Source organism: Anas platyrhynchos, chromosome 21, assembly GCF_047663525.1.
Source record: "Anas platyrhynchos isolate ZD024472 breed Pekin duck chromosome 21, IASCAAS_PekinDuck_T2T, whole genome shotgun sequence".
Lineage (NCBI taxonomy): Eukaryota > Metazoa > Chordata > Aves > Anseriformes > Anatidae > Anas > Anas platyrhynchos.
Window position 1 is genome coordinate 12,247,146 of NC_092607.1, and position 23,125 is coordinate 12,270,270.

The 23,125-nt window shown below is 38.7% G+C and overlaps 2 protein-coding genes across 4 annotated transcripts in view; one reads left to right on the forward strand and one right to left on the reverse strand.

The window, feature by feature from the left end:
- Window positions 1-23,125, reverse strand: part of LOC101796210 (formin-F) — an 89,127-nt gene that overhangs the window by 45,392 nt on the left and 20,610 nt on the right. Inside the window, exon 1 of one of the 2 annotated variants that reach the window (XM_021276577.4) lies at window positions 2,012-2,160. The exons of the other annotated variant lie outside the window; for it this stretch is intronic. The gene's annotated coding sequence lies outside the window, so the exon portion shown is untranslated. Of the gene's footprint in view, window positions 1-2,011; window positions 2,161-23,125 lie in introns of those variants that run through there. 2 annotated transcript variants of the gene reach the window in all.
- On the forward strand, window positions 14,176-16,391 carry MC3R (melanocortin 3 receptor). Of its 2 annotated transcripts, XM_072026566.1 has the most exons (2): window positions 14,176-14,580; window positions 14,652-16,391. In XM_072026566.1, the coding sequence occupies exons 1-2, from the start codon at window positions 14,497-14,499 to the stop codon at window positions 15,594-15,596; spliced, it is 1,029 nt and encodes a 342-aa protein (XP_071882667.1). In that variant the 5' UTR covers window positions 14,176-14,496; the 3' UTR covers window positions 15,597-16,391. The 2 variants fall into 2 exon arrangements, with proteins under 2 accessions (XP_071882667.1, XP_038021943.1); XM_038166015.2 differs by having other exon boundaries at window positions 14,176-16,391.

Sequence of the window (23,125 nt, forward strand, 5' to 3'; positions counted from 1 at the left end):
CTCTCTGCTGAACAGCATTTTCTGCAAGGCTACGAAGTATGTGAGAAAGTAGTTAATCAGAACAGAGCTCAATTGCTACTTTTAGAGCAAACATTTTCAATTAATCTGAAGTCGTTAATTACACCTTCCTTTATTAAAGGCTCTGGTGTAATTTTCTTTTTTTCTTCCAAGTTAATTGATTCAAACATATGCCAGGATCATGCATTGCAGCAAACACATGGGAAAATTCTGTACTTATATACACAACCTCCAGTGAAGAAGAAAACAATACAGAAAAGGGTTTTGAACCAACATGCAAGAACCAGAACACTGTGTGTTTGTTTTTTGTTTGTTTTTTTTTTTTGACTGATACACAAAGTAAATGTTTTGTATCAGAAACACTTATTTTACTTCAGAGCAACATACACAGCTCTGGCAATAGGAAAAAGACAATTTTGAAAACTCTTTTCCTTCTATTTTGGTACTTACACTAAGTGCATTTGCTGCCAAGCAGGTGCATCTTTTGCATGGAGAAGCATACCCTGCCTTGCTTTGACCTTGCTGAAAGTGCTGTTGCCTGTCTGACTTGCTGGCCACGATCACTAAGACTAGTCCCACTCCCTCCAGCACAAACCTGTCATGCTTCATTAGACTTTTTAGCCTAAAAAGACAATTAAGATGTCTCGGATTTACAGAGATTTTGAACAGATTTTTCCTTGGTTTTCATGCCCAACCTCAAATGTGAACCTCCATGTCAGCCTCCTGATTTGCTGTCCTGCTTCTCACATCCACCAGGGCCCTTGCATGAATGACTTCAAATGCCAAAAATCAGATATTTTCTTACCCACTTTTTAAAAATGCTAAATCCACATGAGTTTTCCAATAGCATATTGTGGATAACACTGCATGAACTTATTTTGTGTTTTTGTGGAACTTCAAAAAAAAGTTCTGAGACAAGTGCACTTCAGAAGCACCAAGCAATAGAACAAGAAGAAATGGCCTTAAATTGCACCAGGGGGGGTTAGGTTGGGTATTAAGAAAAATTTCTTCACTGCAAGGGTTATGAAGTATGAGAACAGGTTACCCAGGGAAGTAGTTGAGTCGCCTTCCCTGGAGATCTTCAAAAACCACGTAGACGTAGTGCTTAGTGACATGGTTTAAGGGCAGACTTGGCAGTGCTAGTTCAAAGGTTGGACTAGATGATCTTAGAGGTCTTTTCCAACCTAAATGATTCTGATTCTATCAACCAGAAATATTTCTTTAATAAGCAAAAGACCAAAAAAAAAAGTGTCAATTTTTTGTTTCATTAAAGAATTTTCCTAAACATCTGTATACCCAAGAAAAGAACATCATGAAATAAGTCGTTTGAGGCTGAAAAATTAGTCTTGTTTCAACACATCAAAATGATCCATCCCCCCTTTTAAAAATAAATAAATAAATAAGAAAAATCATTTATAAGTTCATTTTAAAAATTTTTGTTTCTCTTTGAAGTACAAATATTTCAGCAAGGCTGGAATGCCCTCCAAAAATATTTTAGACTTGAGAAACAAAGCCTTTCTCTGGAAATTGTTTTACCTCAGAATTACTGCCTAAACCTACAAGTGGGCCCTTTCGTTCTTTCCTCTGTGCAATGGTGTTGAAAATGAGAGGAAGCTGCAACTCCTAATGACTCCATTGTGTAAGGTGAGGCTTGACCTAGTGCAACTGCGAGCGTACCAAGGGTGCTAATCAGCAGACAGTGAAGTGAGGAGACGTGCCAATAGTAAATCAAGGAAAAAAAAAAAAACTTAGGAGGTGTGGAGGAGGGGGAGATGAGCAATTGAAGAGAGAACAGTTCACTTTTCTAATGGAGGTATGAAGAAAGGAGAAAAAGGCTGAAAGGCACAGAAGCAGTAGAACACCTCCTCTGAAGGAAGCATATCGTAATTACAAATACAGGTTTTAGCTAGGTTAACAGGTGGAGCAAGGAACTACGTGAGATACCGAAAAAGAAACATCCTGGCATTAAGAGCTGGCACAATAAAGCACTTACATGCACTGCTCAGCAACCAAAGGAGAGACATTGCCTTGAACTTCAAACACAAAAGACAAAAACGGTTGTCAGTGAGAAGGGAGGGCAGGTCGAGGGACACTCCTAGGTGCGAAGGAGAACCCCAGAAAAATACCTGACCCAGAGGCTGCTGGGCCCGTGTTTTACACCAAATGTCTGCAGTGATCAGCTAGCTGAGCACGGGCATCCTTCCTCCCCCACCTCCTCCTGCCACAGAAGCTTCACGGTTTGGGGGTTTAATTATTCTATCTCAGTTACTGTTTTAAAGCCACCAGTTTAGCAGCCCTGGGGGGGCTTTACAACATGAGCAGCCCTGCCAGCATACTGCAGCCCATGACTCAGTCTCAGCCAGATCCTCCAGGATGAAAGGGGAGGATAAAAGGAGTGGCCAGCCTGGTCCTCCTCACACCTGAAAGTGCTAATTCTCACGCAGCCATGTTTACTTTTACAGAGACAGAGGATGTCTGGGGCTATGCTGTAGGGGTAATTTAAATTTTCACAGTGCTTAGAGCCCCTTCTTTCCCTCTCCACCTTGTGAAGGATGAGAACAGTGGAAGGCCACTGATAAATATTTCAAGGTGTAAGTTCCTATAGACACCACACACACCTTTACATTAAAATAATAATAATTAATTAATAATAAATAAATAAATAAGAAAAAAGCCAAGAAGGCTCTTTCTTATGCCTAGGATTTGGGAAGAGGTAATTCTCCCTCAATCTACTTGAGTACAGCAAGAGGGCATAGAAAGCCCTGATACAGATATGTTCATTTCAGTTCCCTTTCACAGGGAAGCTGATTCCAGCACAGCACACAGAGGGAAAGAAGCACAGCCCAGAGCCACCTCAGAAAGCACCTTGCTCCCAGGAAAGGGGCAGCAGGGTTTGTCCCTGCTCCAGAGAAAAGCTGCTTCCCTGCCAGGAAGTGAAGGTCACTTTTTCCTGCCTCTGCCACTATCTAAAAGGAGTCAGTCTGGGCTCAGAGCCTGTTCGGTAAGCACTTTCTCCTGTTCTCTGCATACTCGCAGAGGGGCTGCACTGCAGGGAATAGGGCCACCACTGTCATCATCACCTTTTCCCTTTGGGTTGGCCTGTCAGAGAAGCTCAAGAGGCTGCATATGACCAGGGAATGATATGCTGACTCCTTTAAAGAGTTGAGTAAAAATCCACATGAGAGTTGACAGATCTCGTGTCTGGCACGGCTTGTGAGTCTGCAGCAGCAGGCACTGGGGCTGCACCTTGCAGGTGTAACAGCAGCACAAACAGCAGCAGTGGCCAGCCACTTGGCAGCACGCTGGGATGGCTACAAGGAAATAGAGGTATTTACAGAGAGAAGTAAGGTTTTGCAAGAAATGGAGGAAGTGAGGGAAGGGGATATTTTCCAAGTTTTCTGCCTCTACAGACACAGGTGAATAAAACCCAGATGATATGCAAATTCCTTCAGAGTGCTTTGAATTCTGTGGAAATGTTTGGCTCAGTGGAGAAGCCAAGAAGTATCCAAATAGAAACCCTTGGCAATTTAAAAGAAAATGTTTTTAAATTAAATCACATAAATCACCTAAATATCACCTCTGCTTTCTAACACATGCAAAAATCCAATACTTTGAAGCAAAGTGGATATTTTAGGCTGAAATGAACATTCTCATCTTCATTACACGTGATGGATACAGCGACCATGCCAGCAAGTACTGAACGAAACAGGAAAACCAACCAAAAGTGAGAAGGAAACTCTCTTTCAGGGTTATTTGCCTTTCCTGTTTCCCCAGTGAATATCTAGCACAGAAATTGATCATGTTGCAAGTTTTAGGTATTTCTTTTTGACCCAATTTTGATCCTGGTTTTAAGCAAGAAAAATATTTATGCGCAACAGATTGTGCTACGCCGAACTGGAAGATCCCCTGTGCATTAAATGCAAGAAAATAAAGGAGGTGGGGAGTTGAATGAAAGATTAATAATTTAAAATGAAAACTTCTGACAAGCATGAGTCCATGAAGTTAAATTCAGGTTGAGAGTGACATCTAGTGATGCTCAGACACAATCCTCACACAACTGTTGCCAGTATTTGCAATGTTTTCACCTATAAAACCTTTACAAGGTACACAAAGTCATAATGCTTAATTTCTTCTACATTTGTGTAAATTTCTTAAGCTGAAAGTGAAAATAACATATTGTGATATGAAGAAGCAGCAGTTTATGTTCAACCTTTCCACCTGAACTCAGACTAGGTCATGTCTGAATCCTGGCAGGTGGGAGCCCAGACTCCCCATCCTCCTGTCCAGGTCAGGAGCGAGCACATTCTGGAGCCGTAAGTCAGAATTTCTCAACTTCATTATAGTTTTCTTGTTCAGTTCATAGCTGTGATTTTGAACTAAGGACCAAGAAAAAGCTTGCTGGAAAAGTTAATTGAATTTACATGACAATCTCTGCAGTTTTTCTGGCGTGGGGGTTTATTTTCAATGCAGAGGTAACTTGAGCTAGCTCTTTCTCCTTCCTTGAAGCCTGTCCACACAAAAGCACAGATTACAAATGTGCCAAGGTTTGGACAACACTCACCATGACAGCCAGACAGGGACAGCTGGGAAGGACGAGGCAGCTAGGCCAGGACTGGCAGCGGGGCCATGTGTCTGACCCTGCAGGGTGCTCGGACAACCAGGGGCCGCCAGCCTGCAAGAATGCCCCAGAGCTGGGCAGGGGAAGGCCACACCAGCCCCACTGGCTGGATATGCAGAGAATTTGAACAGTTTCTATACGTTTCACCAGAAACACAGCAAAAGAAATACTTTCCTGTAGAACATTGTTTTATCGCATTCTATTTTTTTCAGGTAATGTGGGTTAATTTTGTAATGAACTCACTTCATTAATGTGCACAATGTGTAATGTGCACACTTTGCATGAGTAGTGTAAGAACCCAGAAGAATATGTAAATAAATAAATAAAATTACAGGACCTAAGAGACAGAGATTATATCTATTCATTAAAATGGAAAAGTACATGCTGCCTAAATGATGAGGGCTTTTTTTGGTTTTGTTTTTGTTTCTTTTTAAAAGAAAACATTCATTTTTCTTATTTCTTTTTTCACTGTTTTGTATTGTATGTTCTGCAAAGCATAGTGTCAGTTTGATTGTTAAATAAAGCAGATCAGTAATTAGCAATAGAGCTAATCGTTATTCTTTTGTTAATTGGTAATACACAACCTACTTAGTCACTGAATTTGAACAACAGAGTTTTTCCCAGTCTTTGAGAGTGGATCCTTGTCACCATCAAGAAAAGAACAGAAACAACCCACGCGTCGCTAAAAATAACAGTTCTTCATCCACTCAAGCCATTTCCTTCGAGCTCCCCACTGTGTGCAACAAGCACTAATAAAAGAAACGTCAGAGCAGGGCTCCCCGGTGCATCCCCTGCCCTCCCAGCTGGCTGCTCAGTGCTGGGGGACCACACCAACCCCAGGCCCTGAAAAAAAGAAAAATCACTTGCCCAGAAGGTGTGGTTTAATCTGACTGGGATATCTGTAAAATTGTTCCTCTCTTGAGCTGAGCTAAACCTTGGCTGCCTTTAGCAGCTCTGCTCATGCCTGCTTGCCCTGCCACAGCCCGTGCTTTTGTCATGAAAACTTTGCTGAAGTTGGTGACACTACACAGAGCCCCATTTTAACTCATATTTCAACCTCTTACAAAGCATTTCATGCACAGTCCTACACACCTGAATATCAGTCTTACCTTGTTAATATTAATGCTGCATCCAATGACAAACCCTAAAGCTAAGCAAGTTAACAACACATGGTATTCCAAATATATAAAATATACCAAAAAAAAAAAAAATTATAGGCAGCTCTATATATTTACTCCTCTGTGGCACAAGATGGCACCAGACACTTCCCTAATCTCAGTCTGTTACAAAAGTGGACAGGCAAAAAGCAGTTTAAACCAGAGCCGTATGTATGGGTTTAAGTGACAGGAGCCATAAGGCACTGGACTCCACCAGCTGTGTTCAAGATGTCCACTAGTCCCCGGGAGTGCCTGGGGCACAGGAGGATGCCTCTTCTCCTGAGAACTTCAGCCTGTCACAAAAGTTTTTTGGTATTGACAAAAGCAATTATAAAAAAAAATAATAATAAAAATAAAAATAATTAAAAAAAAAAAAAAAAAAAAAAAAAAAAAACAGATCACTGTTACCTCCTGATATTCCCTCTATTTCATTCTGTTCACTGCACCATATACTCAGACAACTCTAGTGTAGTTGCTCTGTTTTAAGTCTTGCCCAGCAAATGACAGGATAAGAATAAAGCAACAAGCATCCCAATACAATCTCTATGTCTTAGATAAGTTGACTGATGACATATTGATGGCTGGATCTGCACGTGCAGTTGACCATCCTTATTGTGCACACAATTAATCCTGTTGCAGGCTTTAGACAGGAGTCTTGCAAACACCAAGCATTCACCAAAACCTTCACCCTTCTTTACACGTGCAGTGGTGTCATTTTAAGATCAAGCAAGGCAGTGAATCATGAGCACTTCAGCACAGTCACAAGCCCAGCTTTTCTGAAGAATGAGCTATTGCATATCACCTAACTCATCAAGCACAAGATAGATTCCTAGATCCTGGCTTTTAAAAATTATGGACAGAGTTGTTGTTCAAGTAATAAAATTAATCTAAATAAATTTTGCCTTTGGGCAGCTCCTTTTGGCTCTGTCTCTAAAACAATGTCCACAAGAAAACAAGCCTGTAGGCATGGTCCTGGGCAGTAGCAGCAACAGAAAACCAAAATTGTCTAAATCTAGACCTTGCCAATTTTCCCTCCAGAAATCAGTTATCATTATCCTGTATTTTACAAGGTAAGGAGCACTCAGCTACATTCTCTTCTGTATTTTTAGCCGTAGCTGTTATTTAGAAACCTTTGCCACCAATGTTTGTCAGTGGTAGGTGATTACTAAGAGGTTTTTGAAATTCCAGCATCATTGTCACTGAGTTTCTTATCATCGCAATATTTGCTGGGGAATGGAAAGAGTGAGAGGGAAGTCTGAAGAGTCTGGATTCACACATCACTTCTCACTTAGTACGAGAAGTGAAGAAACAGATTCCAGGAAAAATCCTGGAATTTTCCAGCTTCACACAACTAGGGGACTACAGAGGGGAAAACCCAAAGCTCAGGCTCACGGCCCCAGCGTGTTTACCTCCCTGCTTTTCATGGATTGAGACCTCAGTGAGAGGGAAAGTAGAACTACATTTGAAAAGAATCTTGTGTTCAATAGACAGGAATTAGGTACTCTGGGTTTGAATCTCAGTCACATAATATCATTATATCTCCACTGCAGAATGATAGAAGCATGTTATTCCCGTTCCTGCTTTGACATCTAATTAGCCAGCAAAGGAAAGATAACCCAGTAGGCATGGGTGTGCATCTACAGCAGGGACAGATCTCTGGACACCTTGTTAGCATGTGGTCTCCCCAGACAGTCCACAAAAGCCTTTTAAGCTGATATTGCTTGGAGGAAGGAAGGCATCATCAGATCACATAAAGAAAATCCTCAGTAAAATTAAGCATATATATTGTTAATATATTATATGCATACGTATATTAATATTATTATTTTATGTTTATATATATATAACTACCAGAGTAGAAAACAGAAGGGAGTCAGGGGAAAGCAGGAGGGGGATGAAGATTCACCCTGTCCACCTGAAAAAAAAAAAAAAAAATGCTGGGTAGTGACAATGTTCTCTTTCAGAAAACTATGAACAAGGGACATCGTGAAATCAGACTTCACTGGTTTAGGGTTATGTCACCTGCATCCTCTGAGCCCAGGAAAGCAAGGTTGCAGAATGGTTTCAGAAGTTTCTAAGCTGTCAGCAAAAGTGTCCTCGGTGAATTCAGATGAAATCTAATTATTTCTGCCATCAGAAGTTAAGTAAGATTGAAGATGGATGTAACCTTTTCATGGCAATACCTTTTCTTGTCAAGAAAACATTCAGTACTTACAAAATGTCAGCTTTTCTTCTTTTAAATGGGAAAATGTGCTATTCAAAAACCCCTAACTATACATTATCATCAAATACAAAGAAATATGTATAAATAACCTTGAGTACTTGAACTGAAGAAAAAACACATGCACACAAAACCACGAAAGGCTGTGAGTCTAAATAGATGTTGTTTCATTTTTCATTACCAAATGGGTACAAGGCTTCACAAATCACATTTGCTTTCTAAATGTATTTAGCTTTCCATATCAGGAAGATTCTAACAGAAAATATTCTGTATTTACACACCGTGGTTTGACATAAAAAATAAATAAAATAAAATAAAATAAAATAAAATAAAATAAAATAAAATAAAATAAAATAAAATAAAATAAAATAAAATAAAATAAAATAAAATAAAATAAAATAAAATAAAATAAATAAAAAATTGCAAATTTCAGAATCCTGAAAAGGGAAGCACTCTGATCCTGAGGAGAGTTTAAATCTCTTTTTACCCCAAAGGGCCAAATCCCTGGGAGCAGCAGTACGACGGTGCCTGTGTGGTTGGTTTAATAAACAGACACAGACCTTTGCTATTTGTAGTCACAGCTAAATCTAAGCAGTAACTAAAGATTGTCTCACTCCATTCTAGAAGTTATTTACAAATAGCAATGCAGATAAAAACACTGAAGCTGAATTTCTTTTTACAGCTATTGTATTAAGGTCACATCTGCCAAACACAAAAAGAACAGAATCAGAAAACCTTGGACCAAACTAACAAGACTGAAAACTAGGCTTAACAGATAATTAAAATTAAGGGTTAGGTTCCGGAAGATTTTATCACAGCAGTAAACACTTATGGGACTTTCTTTCCCCTGCTTTCTTTTCCTTCTTTTTTCCTTTCTTCAAACCCAGTCAGCCAAGGATGTTTCTTTTGCAGTCTTCACGTGAGGTCGTGCACAAATAGACAGAAATAAAAGTAGATGTTTTAAACAGCCTGAAACTTCTTCAGGTCTGGGACTGGCTGGTGTCAGGTACAGCACACAGTACATCTCTAGTACTTGAGGAGTAATAGTATCAGAAAAAAAACAAAACAAACAAACAAACAAAAATAAAAAACAGCACCTATAGCTCAGCCTGGCACCACAGGGCATGAGATTTGTGAAGACAAAGGCTGCAATATTTTCCAGAGACACATAGAAAATACTCCGGGGATTCTTGGCACTGACAAAGCTGAACAGTAGAATGCAGCTGGCTCAATCATATCTGCTTGTCTTTCACCGTTTATGTGAGAGCACAAAACTGATACTCAGTGTTATTAGTCTAAAGCACTTAAAATCCATTGAATATGACAGAGCGCCTGCAGGTGCTGGGAAGTGTTCTGCAATCAGATCTGCTTTGTCTCCTTTTGAACTTGGATGAGAAAAAAAAACTGTGTATCATGTCCAAAAGTTGAGTCTGGTTAAATTAACTTGTTAACAGGTTGAAATTATAGAAACATTCATCTAAAAGCCACTTTGTTGTAATCTCTACTAGACGTTCCTGTTCCTCACTAATTACAAAGGTTGGCAGACCCACTCTCCACTTGCAGTACTGGAGCTTTTTCTGCAGCCAGGGTTGAAAGGAAATTGAAAGAATCTACTTTGAAATGCTGTAAACTGCAAACATTCTACTTCAATAAGGTTTCAGTTGGTTGTATCAGGTGAGGATCTACTCTTACAATTAGAAAATCTCTTCCAATAATCTGATACAAATATGTGCACCCTCTATTCATCTCAGATTCACTCTTGCCTCAGATTGTAGTGAGCCTCAGAGTATAAAATAACTTTATTAGCTATGGGCTTGATTGCAAAATGTATGAAATACAGCTTCTTGAAGGAACATAATCGATATTTTTCCAATATTGCATCTGATTCTGCAGTCTATGAATGACAGTAGCAAAAATGCTTCCGCAAAGTTGTTACTCTAAAACTTTCATAAAAACCACAGCATTTTAGTGGACAGCATTTAATCATCCAAGTATTTAAGATAGTGTCATCATGTGTCCTTTTTGCCAGACTACTGTGAGGTTCTTACTTCCATTTTGTTATACATTGATAACCTGAAAGCAAAAGAGCCCAAACCAGATTTCCACTATTTTTAATAACTAGTGATATCTTCATGACTTCAGTGAAAAATACTAAATGATTTTTTTTTTCTTGAACTTGGTCACTACTCAACAGGTTTATAATCTACAAATTATCTGGTGAATAACATCTTCAGTTTAATTTATTGCATTTGTCAAGTATTCTATTACCAAAAACTAAAATTCTATTGAGTCAAGAGTTCAGCACAGAATAACTCTGTGTGTCAGTAGAGAGCTGAGTAACCACCACGAAGTGCCCAGGTCATGAATTCAAGCACATGTTTAAAGATATTTCCAAATCAAAGCCTGTAACATAATGGGCACTCTAGAAAGATGCACAGAATACAAAAACAGTGTACAGTGCTTTTGCTTCAGTGAGATAAAATATTTTTATTTTTATCTAAGTCTTTTTCTATAAAGAGCAAAACTGAGGAGAAATCTTCAAAAGTATTTCAATCACTATTTTGGCTATTTGGATCAGCAGGAAAAGAGTAATTACCTGTTGAATAGGAATAGCTGCCTGTTTATTATTCTATGACTTCCTTTAAATTTTCCAATTTGGTTTTGCACAAACTATTGTTGAAAAAGAGTGAAAATAAAATAAAATTATATGCATTTATCAGCTGATACCAGATTGATTCTTGTGACAAGTGTTAAACAAGGTTTTTCATTCAACATCATCACAAGAGAAATATGTTTAAAAACTCTATTATCCACACTTAGCAGTAAAGGTTATTTTCTCTTTACCTTTCCCTGAGGATTATACAGTTTTTCTTGTGAAGAAACAAGTGAATAATAATAGCAAGTAACCCCCCCCCAAAAAAAAAAAAAAAAGACATGATCAGTATATATCTCCGGAAAAGCAGCAGGAACTGACAGCTGAGTGCCATCAACTTATGTTAATATTTATAATAATATGTTATTGCAAAATATATTGCAAAATTTCATTTCATCTAGGCTTTCCAATTCTGAGCAGAGCAATCCCTAACACCTTCTGAAAATGTGGCCTAAGGTGTCTTGTGCAAGCACAGCTTCTTCCCATTTTTGCAAAGACCTTAGAGTTGGCTTGAGCTTGCAATCAGATACATAATGCTCAAGCCCACTATTTTTAGCACTTAATGGCAAAGCTAATAGTGCCATTAATCCAATCCACTATATAACATTCAATTTCCACTTCAAATTGCATCTCAGTGCAAATGGTAGATTGATTCCTTGATTCCTGCTGTCAGATGCATTTGGAAAATCATGATGAAACATATTTAATGACTTCTGATTCTCAGATTCAGCTGACATATGGGGAAACCTGTAGCAGTCTTTTGGAACAGTGTAATGGAGAATTCGAGAGTTGATATTTACAGAACTGAAACTGAAAATAAGTTTTTTAGCCTGGACTGAAGTAAAGAGTGACATTTTTTGTAAGCCATGTTCAGTCAGCCTGGATACTTTCCGTGTGCCTCATCCCCTCGTTCTAACTCTCCCAACTGGATATGGCTAAGCCTGCTTTGCTGTTCTTTTTCCTTTTACATCTTCTATATTCTTCCTAACACATGTGATTGAATTCCTTTTAATCACATCTTGTTTTTTTCTTTTCTTTTTTTCTTTTTTTCTTTCTTTTTTTCTTTTCTTTTTCTTTTTTTTCTTTTTTTCTTTTAATGGCAGGTGTTTCTAGAAGAAAGAAGTCATTACCTTTATTATCCAAAAAAATGCAAGGAAATTAATAGGTTTCCTTTGAAAAAGAGAAGATGGAAGCTCTGTTGTTTGTTTTTTTGTCTTGAGTCATTTCTCCAGCTAATGGCTATTTAAGGATCAAATCATGATATCCAAAGCAATAAATTATATAAGATGATTCACTCGTGCTTTATACTAATCATGACTCAATTCTGGTTTTGCATGTTAACTGAAAAGACACCTTTTTTATTCTGAAGAACCAACAAGCGTAGTGCAGTACATTGCTGTGCCCGGCCAGATGGGGAAGAGAGGACTGGAATTTAAATGGCAAAACACTCCTGGGAATTTGTTTACATGGGGGTGGCTAAAACATTAGTGCCCCTCCATCAACAGGTAGTCCAGAGACAAGCCCAGAAGGATGTTGTACCTCTTTGCATACCTCAGGCGTGGGCACCCTTCTCCATGACAGGGAACTCTGCCTTCCATCCTGCTCCCACCCAAGACAAAACAACCTCCACCTGCCACTTCACAAGACAATGCACAAGTAAGCTTGCAAGGAGGGAATATCCTGCCCAGCCTTGGGCTCCTCCTCTGTTGGAAAGACAACATTTATTAGGGCAATGAAAATCACTATTTCCAGAAATCACTATGTTCAGTGCACTCCATCAGCTCAAGAGAGTTAGCAAGAAACAACTGAGGTTCGTTGCACAAAATAAAGGCAGCTGCTCTAGGCATAAATCCATAACTGCTGCACTCTAGAGGGGGCAATATATTTTCCCTATCATGGGATTAGAGGAATGGGAGAGATATTTTGTTGTTTTAATTTATCTGCTTTGAAACACATCACTGTGAATTTAGGGAGAGACTTTGAAAGACCAATTAAATTCTTTACAATGTTAACTGGACAAATTGTTGGGCAAGTCCCCAGCTTATTTTACATATTAAAATTCCGGCAATGGAATCGATACCTTGCACAGGTATCATTTGAAGTCTGAATTTGAGATTGAATTATTGGTGCGTGTTAATGAAACCGTGGGCTCAGAATGAAAATGAAAAAGATTTTTCACTTTCTGAGCAAACAAACCTGTGATAGAAACTCCAGATATCAGTACATGTGGCACAACATTGCTTTGATTCTACAGAACTTCTGTGAAAACACCAGTCATGAAATACACAGACATCAGTTAGTGCTTCCAAAAAAAAATCAAATTAAAAAAATCACTACACAACTATAGTGTGACTAAGTAACGTGCAAAGAAAATCCACCTTGTGCTTGCCACTTCGTTTACATGGTAACTGGTCCCACACAGGCTAAAATCAGTACAATTCCATGTAAGGGGTGGCCTCCCAGGAGAAAAAGCAGGTACTGGAAGGAAGGTTTAATTTTCAAAGAGTAAAGAAAGGTAAGGGTGCATGGAAATTTATTTAATTTCTCCAACAGAGGTGCCTAGCTGGGGATCATCATTAGCTTAAGGGATGACAAAAAAGTTCAAGTGCAATTAGGTCGAAAGAAAAGATTACTTCAGGTCATTGGACATGCTTCCAAGGAAAACAGACCAACACTAGATTTCCATTCTCATGAACTGAACAATAGTATAAATAATAATAATTATTATTATTAATAATAATAATATCAATAATGGGGGTGGTTAAGACAACTGAGGCAACTGAACTTGAAGAACCCTGTCCTTGAAGCCAAAGTTAGCAGAGCTGGTTTGGAAAGCGTATTCATCTAAAACTTCACTTCCATGTAATACATTCAACAGCTAGTTGAGGGTCTGGGCCACCTGGGGTAACCCTTCACTGCCTATACAATATAATCTACTTCTGAGGCAGGGGGAGAGAAAAAATATATGTATTAACTAGCAAGAGTTGGTTAAGCCTTTAGGCTGTCTGAGCTAGGCCAGGGAAGAGGCACAATGCAGAGGAGACAAGAACCCGCACTTGGTTCACTTGTGAGCAAGGAATTTGGGAATCAAAACAAGCAAACAAACAAAGCCCAAACCGAAATCATTTGTGAGCAAGAAATTAAACCTCCAAGAGCTTGTTTCTGATGAAACCAACACTCTGGCTCTGGACAGAAGGAGTGTAGAGCAATATAGTGCATGGGCACCCTATACACTTCTGAGCACCCTTTTTTTATTATTATTTTTCTCCCAGATGAATTTTAGGGTAAATCAATCATATTTGTTATCTGCAGAGGGCGCCAGACAGTTTCAGATCCGCTGGTGGATCTAGCGAGGGGATGCTGTACCTGGTGGTTGCAGCTGTCAGTCAGAAAGGTGCTTGCTCTCTAATGGCCACTGCTCTGCAAGGAGGATGTAGTAGGAGTTGTTTTTTATCTCATGCATGTATAAACCCCTTGGTTCTTTTTTTTTTTTTTTTTTTTTTTTTTTTTTTACTTTTCTTGCCACTGAAGTAGCAAGAGATGCTTCACAAAAGCTGCAACACACGAACCCACACTGGCCCCAGCCAGCTGACAGCAGCAGATGGGGAAACTGCCTGCTTTTAATCACCAGAATTAGAACCAGCAACGTGCTGCTGATGATTTTTCCCTTCAGAGAAAACTGTCTGATGCCTGATTTGAAGCTCACTTTCTTCTAAGGCAGAAGAGCAGCCTGTGACTGACACAAAACTCACTGTAATTGAAGATTTATTTTTTTTTATGTTTCTACTTGCAAAATTGATTAACAAAAAGTCCTGCTTGATTCTATCCCATGTGCACAACAACAACTTGGAAAGCTTTTTTTTTCTTCTTCTTTTTTCCTTTTCCTCCTTTTTTTCAACCTTTGCTCTGTCAGGTCTGTAATCCCTTGTGAATTCAAGTCTTTTGCTGACAATGAATACCACACACTTTGCCTTTTCATTTCAGCCTGTGCTGCTTAATGTCACCGAAGACTTCAATGACTCAATCCTCAACAACAGAAGCAGCGATGGATTTTGTGAGCAGGTCTTCATAAAAGCTGAGGTCTTCTTGACTTTAGGGATCATCAGCCTGCTGGAAAACATCCTTGTCATTCTTGCAGTCCTGAAGAATGGAAACCTACATTCTCCCATGTATTTCTTCCTGTGTAGCTTGGCTGTGGCAGATATGTTAGTGAGCATGTCAAATGCCTTGGAGACCATCATGATTGCAATCCTGAGCAACGGCTATTTGATCATTGATGACCACTTTATTCAGCATATGGACAATGTGTTTGACTCAATGATATGTATTTCTTTGGTAGCCTCAATTTGCAACCTCTTGGTTATAGCCATTGACAGGTACATAACTATTTTCTATGCTCTCCGTTACCACAGTATCATGACAGTGAAGAAAGCTTTAACCCTGATTGTGGTCATCTGGATCGCTTGCATCATCTGTGGCATCATATTCATTGCCTACTCAGAAAGCAAAACTGTCATTGTCTGTCTCATCACAATGTTCTTTACCATGCTCTTTCTCATGGCCTCCCTTTATGTTCACATGTTCTTGTTTGCACGCCTGCATGTTAAGCGGATCGCTGCCCTCCCTGTGGACGGGGTGCCCTACCAGCGTACTTGCATGAAAGGAGCTGTCACCATCACTATATTACTAGGTGTCTTCATTGTTTGCTGGGCACCTTTCTTCCTTCACCTCATTCTCATTATTTCTTGCCCAATGAATCCATATTGTGTCTGCTACACTTCACATTTCAATACCTATCTGGTCTTGATAATGTGCAACTCGGTAATTGATCCACTTATTTATGCCTTCCGGAGCCTGGAGATGAGAAAGACTTTCAAAGAAATAGTGTGTTGCTGTTATGGCATGAGCATGGGACAGTGCATGCTGTAAACATCTGGCTTTGTGTTGAGAATAGAGAGAGGATACATACAATAAGTGTATGAATATATACACATATGCAGATACCTAGCAAGTCTGTTTTAAAAGCCTTGCTTGAAGGAAGGGCACAGGGAAAAAGAAGAAAAAAGAAAAAAGATATATATATTTAATGCCTTGATTTATACTTTTTAAAATGAGAAGGATTTAACTAAATGATTTGAAGTTATTTAAAGAGTTGTAACAAAATTAAATCAAAAGCAGTTTACAAAATAGATCAAAAAACTTACTGGGAAAAAAAAAAAGAATCCTGAAAGTGAATGCTACTTTACAGAGAATGGAATAATATTGTGTCTGTACCCTTCATTTGTACCTGTTGCTTTATCTCTGTGCCTCTGTCAACAAAGTCAGTGTTTTCTAAGAGTCCATTAGTAACCCCTATGAAAAGCTATTCACTTGCAAGACAAGTGAATCAAAACAAATCAAACCACTGATAGGTAACAGCATGGCTGTACTGTAACTTCGATGTCTCTATCTTTTAATAAAGGATTAGATTGACATTTATGCTGCTTGCTATCAAGTCAACTGAGAAAAGTCTTAAAAGGATCAAAGTAAGCAGTTGGCTGGCACTGAAATATTCTTTCACTAGAAGTCAGCTAACTGAAAGTGAACTGTTGTATAAGTGATAGTGTGATTTGAACAGCTGACTGATAGAAGTGACTCATCTAAGAAGGCATCTACATTGCTTATTGTGATATAGGAGTATCATATCCTCAAAAATTAAAAAAAAAAAAAAAAAAAAAAAAAAAAGGAATGCACTGATAAATGTACTATTTGGTATGTTAATAAAATAAAACATGGGTATCTCCTTTTGATAAATAGTTACCAATAAGATTCACCCCTTGAGAATTTTGAAGACCAGGGATCTGAAGACAGAGATAAATATAAGGAATAGCTAAAATGCCAAATAGCTTGAATTTAGCTTTGTGTTAAAGCTGCATGAACTCTTCAGAAATAGCCATTTGGCTAATTTAGATACCTTTGAGAAGTAAGCTGTGTATGGCAGATATGACTTCTATGCACTGTCAAATATGTGTCGTGGGTCAGACTGATTTTACTTAAAGATCTTTAAACTGAGTTCAGTGGATGAACACTGCTGCATTGGAAATAAGAAAGGAACATGGTCTTTGCAATCATTTTCATGTGCAAGTTTGTGGCATGTAAAGCATGCAATTTCAGCTACAACAATTTAGTCTTTTCCTCTGCTTCTGATAGGAACAAACCACATAAGTGGCCTTCAAATAGCTTATTGTAACTGAGCAATGGCTGACGTGATTTGTATATAACACAACGTACAGGCAGTATCACTGTCATCACAGTGCCAGACTAAGAAAACTCTAAGCCATTCAAGTCTACTTGGCAACTTTCTGGTATCTTGCATTCAGTAAGGGCAGCTTGACTTGAGACTTGATTTTATTTTTTTTCAGCAGAACTGCTAAGTTTTTATTTCTGAGGGTTCCCTTGCCAGTCTAGGAACAGTTATCCAGACCAGGGCCCCCCAGTCTATTCCACTGCCAGTTCTGCATCCACACAACAGTAGTCTGGCCCAATCCCAGGGTGATGGTAGCTTCATGACCACAGAAGGAAAGAAAGAAAGAAACCACCAAGATCCTTTGGGCACTGTGAAGCACATAGCAGAACTGGCACAAATGAAAATTTTCCCACATTTAAGGTAGAGAACAGAGAAAATCCCATCAAGTGGCAAGTAAACTCAACCCAAATGCTTTCAACCTGTATCAGTGTCTCACAAATCACAGTTTCACAGTACTAAGATCTATTTTGTCAACTCAGTCTGTCTTTTGCAATGCCAGATGTAGCACATTAAGATGAACTGAAATAAATCACCACAGGAAATCCCACAACTGACTTTTCTTGCTGTGGAAATATTGTACCTACTTATAAAAAAGTCCTACCTGCTGTTAGTGTTATGTACATTTATACCATGGAGCATGGTTTGCCATGATATTCTGCCTCAGGTTATTGTGTATTTAGTTCTTATTGTACCTGATGTCCTACTTACATCTCATCTTGAAAGTGATTTTAGATGAGACTGATTCATACTGTGCTGTGCCTTTAAGTAAAAAAATAAAAAAATAAATAAAAATAAAATAAAAATAGATCTGTTAAATAAAACAATCTGAAGGCATCACTTTGAATCCTGTTTGTTTCTCTCCATTCATGATGCCATGTCAAACCACAGTCCCCGAAATTAGAAATAAAGTTTAATACTGGTCAAAAACTCCTCAATCTGTGTGCTGTCCACAGAGCTATACAGAAATGAGTAAAAAGCCAGGCATCTCCATCTCACTTGCAAACACGATGGAAAGAGGACCCAAAAAATCCCTCAAACGTCTCTCACACTTCTAGCACCAATGAGCAAAGGTGCAGTTCTTCCCCACAAATCATCCACTGAGATGGATGGTGTGCTTGTTGAGTCACATTTCCAAATTCCCAACTGTAACTTACACTTTGGGAGCCCATGGTGCAGTACCCTACAGGGAGCCAGGATGGCAGTCGTTGCTAGCCCATCTGTGATGGGAAAGGAAAGAAATTTTCCATGGGACTGAACTCTGGAATGAAAGCGAATGAAAACTAACAGTTACAGCTCCAGGTGTGAAGTGGAAGTGGATGGAAGAACAGGACTGTGCTCAGAAAATATCGCTGCAATCATTTCCTTTGGGCCAGACCTTAGTGCTTCACAGAGAAGGGAGTCAAAGAACTGGTGTTCAGCCACCCACAGGGTAAGAGCTGAGGCTCAGGTCAGCACTCATCTAAGGGACACACAAGGAATGGAGCATCAGCAGTGGTCCCCCAGTACAGCATCATTTCCCAGCAGCACCCACTATAAATGTGTCTGTACAGCAGAACAGACATCACAGCAGCACCTCTTTCTACAGGGCTGCAGCCCTGAACATATGCAAAGAATTGGAGCAACATTTCTATCTGCCCAGAATCTGCCCTTGTTTATAGTTGCAGTGAAATAGGAACATTTTCAGAGAAGCTAGTGGTAAACATAAGCATGATATGCTCATGAGCAGAAGTACTTCTTCCTTGGTAAGAGTGCTAGGCTTCATGAGAGAGATACTGTTTCCCCTTAAATACAATAAGAAATGGCAGAGATAATATCCTTTCCATTTAAAGATGCCATTTGTATGGATTTATTGATTCAGTTTCTGTGCACAAAAATTAGTCAGTCCATGAGTACTGCATTTTCCATTTGAACTGTCATTTGCTCAGAGACTTGTTAAAAAACTCATATATTCAGACAAATACTTGAATTCTCAGGAGCACGAGAAATTCACTAAGCCAACTCTACATCATATTCTGCAAATTATAACTAGCCTTGCCTCTTTGATGTAATATTAGCGCTATGCATGCAATTTTTCCATCAAAAAGTGTCTAAATATTTTATAATTTAAAGCATTTATCCTAATGGATAAATAAAAAAGTCTAGGAACAGAATCCTGCAGTAAACCAAGGTCAGTTGGGCCACTGGTACAAATACCTTGTCAGAGATGAACCCCCTTCACTGAAATATAATGATTATAGCAGTTGATGCCCAGACTGGGACTACAGCTAGCTGCTTGATTTGGTAGCTATACCTAAACCACTTAGGTGATTTTTAAGCTGCACACCTCTCAGTATAACAGAAACCTCTCAGCTAGTATGACCTGGACACTATGACAGCCAGCATGGGTACAGCAAATGCAATTGTTCCAGAATAGCTTGTTCCTTCCTGGCTCCACCTTGGAAAAGTAGAGGCAAGCCACATTCAGACTGATTGACATGAGAACTATCCCTTCTGAACAAGGTATAGAAATTTGGAATATTCTCTGTGGGCTACAGGGTACAGGAGGGCTCCTATAGCTACTGTTGGCAATCTGAAGGTTGGCTCCAAATGTCACTGCAAACATTGCTACTGAGCAACAGCAGGGCTCTTTAACATTCCCTCTTCAGAACAGCCCTGGGTACAGGCATGGATCTGATTCTTTATCACAGCTGTAATGCAAAGCCTGTATTCAACAGACTCTTAGGTGGAAGGCTGAGGAAAGATAAAGTTTTCAAGGAAAATTAAAAAAAAAAAAAGAAAAAAGTACTACCCATATATCTCTGTGAAGAATATTCAGATGTGCTGTTCTGCCCATTTTCAAAGGTTAAAACTTAAAAGGTTAAAATGCAATCCTGTTTTTAAGTGTTTGAATTAATAATTGATATTAAATGACTAGAGGCGTGGACCAAAGAAGATAAAGCAGCTCCTTTAGGCTAGAACTACAAGTGAAGCCCTTTCGCACAGCTTAATGCTCACTACACAGAGTGCAATGTGGCATCACAGCTGCACGTTTTGTTGTGTTCTCACTAGGCTGGAATAGATTAGGGTTACAGCTCAAGTCAGACTTTACACTGATGAATGAAAATAAGCTGTATTGAATTTTCTCCAAAGAAAAAACATAGCTTTCAATCCTTTAAATATGATTGGAAAATAAGTAATTTTTATTCTTCTTCCTTGTTTAAAATGATTTTTTTTTTCTTAGAAATAACAAGTACAGGAAAGCTTTCTTCAAATCCAATTTTCATAACCATCCACCACCTTAGCAACCTCATAGCCATTACATATCTCATAGGCAATTTAAATTGTAGTTCACAACTATGCTTATTCATCACTCTCATAACATATACCTGTTAGAGTCAATCACTGGGTAAGGTACCAACACAGGGCCTTTCTACTCGCACCAGTGCAGGTATGAGCAAAAGATGCATTTCTATCACACTCAGATTCAAGTTGTGCACAGTAGACCTAAACTTGCATGAGATGTGGAGGTTTGTATATCATTAGTGGGATAGAAATGTCTCTGAAACAAAAGCCATAAAAATGGAACACAATTGATTTGGTGTTTGTGCAACACTGTATTGGTCAATGGGGCAGAAGGCAACTACAGAAATGTATGTATTTCAAGAAGACTTCTGACAAGGACTTGGAAGAATTAAGATATATGTATGTGATATTCACAGCATTCTGAAGACACTGATGAGAAAAGGAAATCTACTTACAATTCTTACTCATTCATATGACTTTGGCTGCACCAGAAGAGAATACAGAGGTACGTTCTGGAAAGAGGATGAAAGTAGTTTAATATTTGCTATTGTTGTTGGTATCAATGTTCATACTGCCAGAATTAACTGTCTCTGTAAATGGTTCTGAATTTCCAAGTTTTTTTAACTGCAAAATTTAAAACTATGTAGAACATATTTTATTTCATTTCTTTGTTTACAAAAAACACACATTTTATTTTTTTTAAGGATATTCCTTTCTCTTAGAGAAAGATTAGAGACAAACAAGGCACTTGTGAAGCAAGATTTACTTAATAGATCCTTAAATCCATGATTCTACCATTTCAACTCTCTCCATTAATAAAAAACCTCAGTCAATACTCACCCTCAAGCATTAACTGATGCAATTTCTGGTTTGCTCTATACTGCATTGTTGAGTCAAATTCAGTGATATTCCAGGAAGAGTAAAATAGAACAGTCCTCTTTCACTGTAACAAGTATAATAAGCAGCATGACACTTTCAACACATTATTGATATAATTGCAATAATTGTAAGGATGCACTCTGGGGGTAAGCTGCAACTGAACCACAAAGCCAGATGCCAAGTGTGATGGACTTGAGGCTGCTCTGTACTAATACATAACTTGACTTAACACATTTAAGCACATGTAAACTCACATACATCACGAGGAATGAACATTTCTGGAGACTCACATATTTCTAAATGTACAAGAAACTGTAGGTAAAGCAAAACAATTTCAGATCTCCACCCTTGTGCACCTGCTATTGCATGCTTTTCCATTCAAACTAACTTACTCAACACAGTCCCATTTTATACAAGCAATTGGGTAGAAATTTCACTATCTCTACCTTCAAAAGCTGTACAACTGAAACAACCTTACCCCCACAGGGGCCATTATACTGAGTGAGTTGATAATCAAAGCAGTGAAAAGGTGCAGCAGGGAGAATCAGTCTAAACAGTTATTTCCTGTGATGAGGAAAGGTAGCGAAGGCCTATTAGCACTCATTCCATTAGGAGTTCATATTACACCTTAACAGAGTTTTGCATGAGTGTCAGTGTATGTGACAAATGTGCTGGAGTGCATGCTGAGAGAAAAGCATCCAAGTGTGATGGAGAATAAGAGCATTAAGTAGCAGAGCGCTTCCTCTTCCATTAGCATACAGCTGTGAAGGTCATCTCAGGACTTCTTGAGCTATAAGTGGATTGAACTCCTTGTCTCTTTGTGTACTATCTTATTGCATGATAGTGGGTATTCCTAAAAGCTAATGTCACATGCAAGGCAGTTTCTCTTAGTCTCTTCAACAGTCACTGAAGAAGATGAGACTCTTCTGCTCACTTCCCAGAAAAGGCAAATTAGGATAATGCTTCATGACATCTGTGCCAGGAACAACTTTCTTCTTTGGCTACAGAGGGAGCTGACAGGGCCTGCTAAAAACTAGCTCTTAAATCTTTTTATCTAATTGTTAGTTTTGTAAGGTAAGTGGTCACACAGTTCTATATTCAGGAAAAAAATACAGAAGTAGCATTACTTTTGGAAATAACTTGTTTTGTCCTCTACCCCCAGTAAAATAAAGTGAATTTATATCCTACCCTGCAGACCCTGGCCTTTCCAAATCAAAAATGAACTACTGAAAAAATTGCAGAGTACTTTTGTTTTTCCTGAAATATCTATGTAATGGAAAGAGGCAGACAGAGGCATCTCCATTTCTTCTAGTTATGCCATCACTTCTGAGATCATAAAGAAAATCTGGTTCCAGAATTGCCGAAACAGTGGGAGACCTAGAGCTATAGCACTGCCTGCATGCAGGAGTACTGGCGTACAATGAGTTCATTCCATAAATCATTGCAGTTCAGCAACTGTTGAGACTTTCATCACCATCAGGTTCAACAGCCCTAAGAAAATATTAGGTAAAAAAGAGAGAGAAAAGAAGGCTGGATGGAAAATTGAAGACTGAACATCTGTTCAAACAGCTACTGGTGGCATGTAGCAAGGCTAAAAAACATGGGAGAAGACAAGATCTGACAATGGATAAGTTTGGTGCTTGTGAACAGACAAGGACTATTATCTGTGAAATACAAGCATCTGCAGCTAATTAGTACAGACCTTGTCTGAATCATTGTTAACTACCTTATTTCACAAAGGCAACACGCTGCTCCTGTCTTCAGCCTTTAAGAACAAAGCAGCTCTTCATAAAATACTTGTCTTTCAAATCGATGCTGAACATTTTCTTCATTTGGACAGAACACCAGACCAATTCTTGCAGCCTTTTACTACTTACCTCTTCATCACAGACAATTATCTGATACCCATGAACCTATCTGACTTTAGTAATCTTAAAACTGTACAGCATGTACTTGAAAATCAGCTCTAAATCAAGGACTCATAATTTGTAGTTCTTAAGTGGTATGTGGA

Bases quoted from the DNA above. Each gene is read 5' to 3' on its own strand.
- MC3R (XM_072026566.1), top strand. From the start codon at position 14,497: ATGTGCACAACAACAACTTGGAAAGCTTTTTTTTTCTTCTTCTTTTTT. The intron at 14,581-14,651 runs GTCTGTAATCCC...TTTTCATTTCAG, and splicing joins TTCAACCTTTGCTCTGTCAG to CCTGTGCTGCTTAATGTCAC.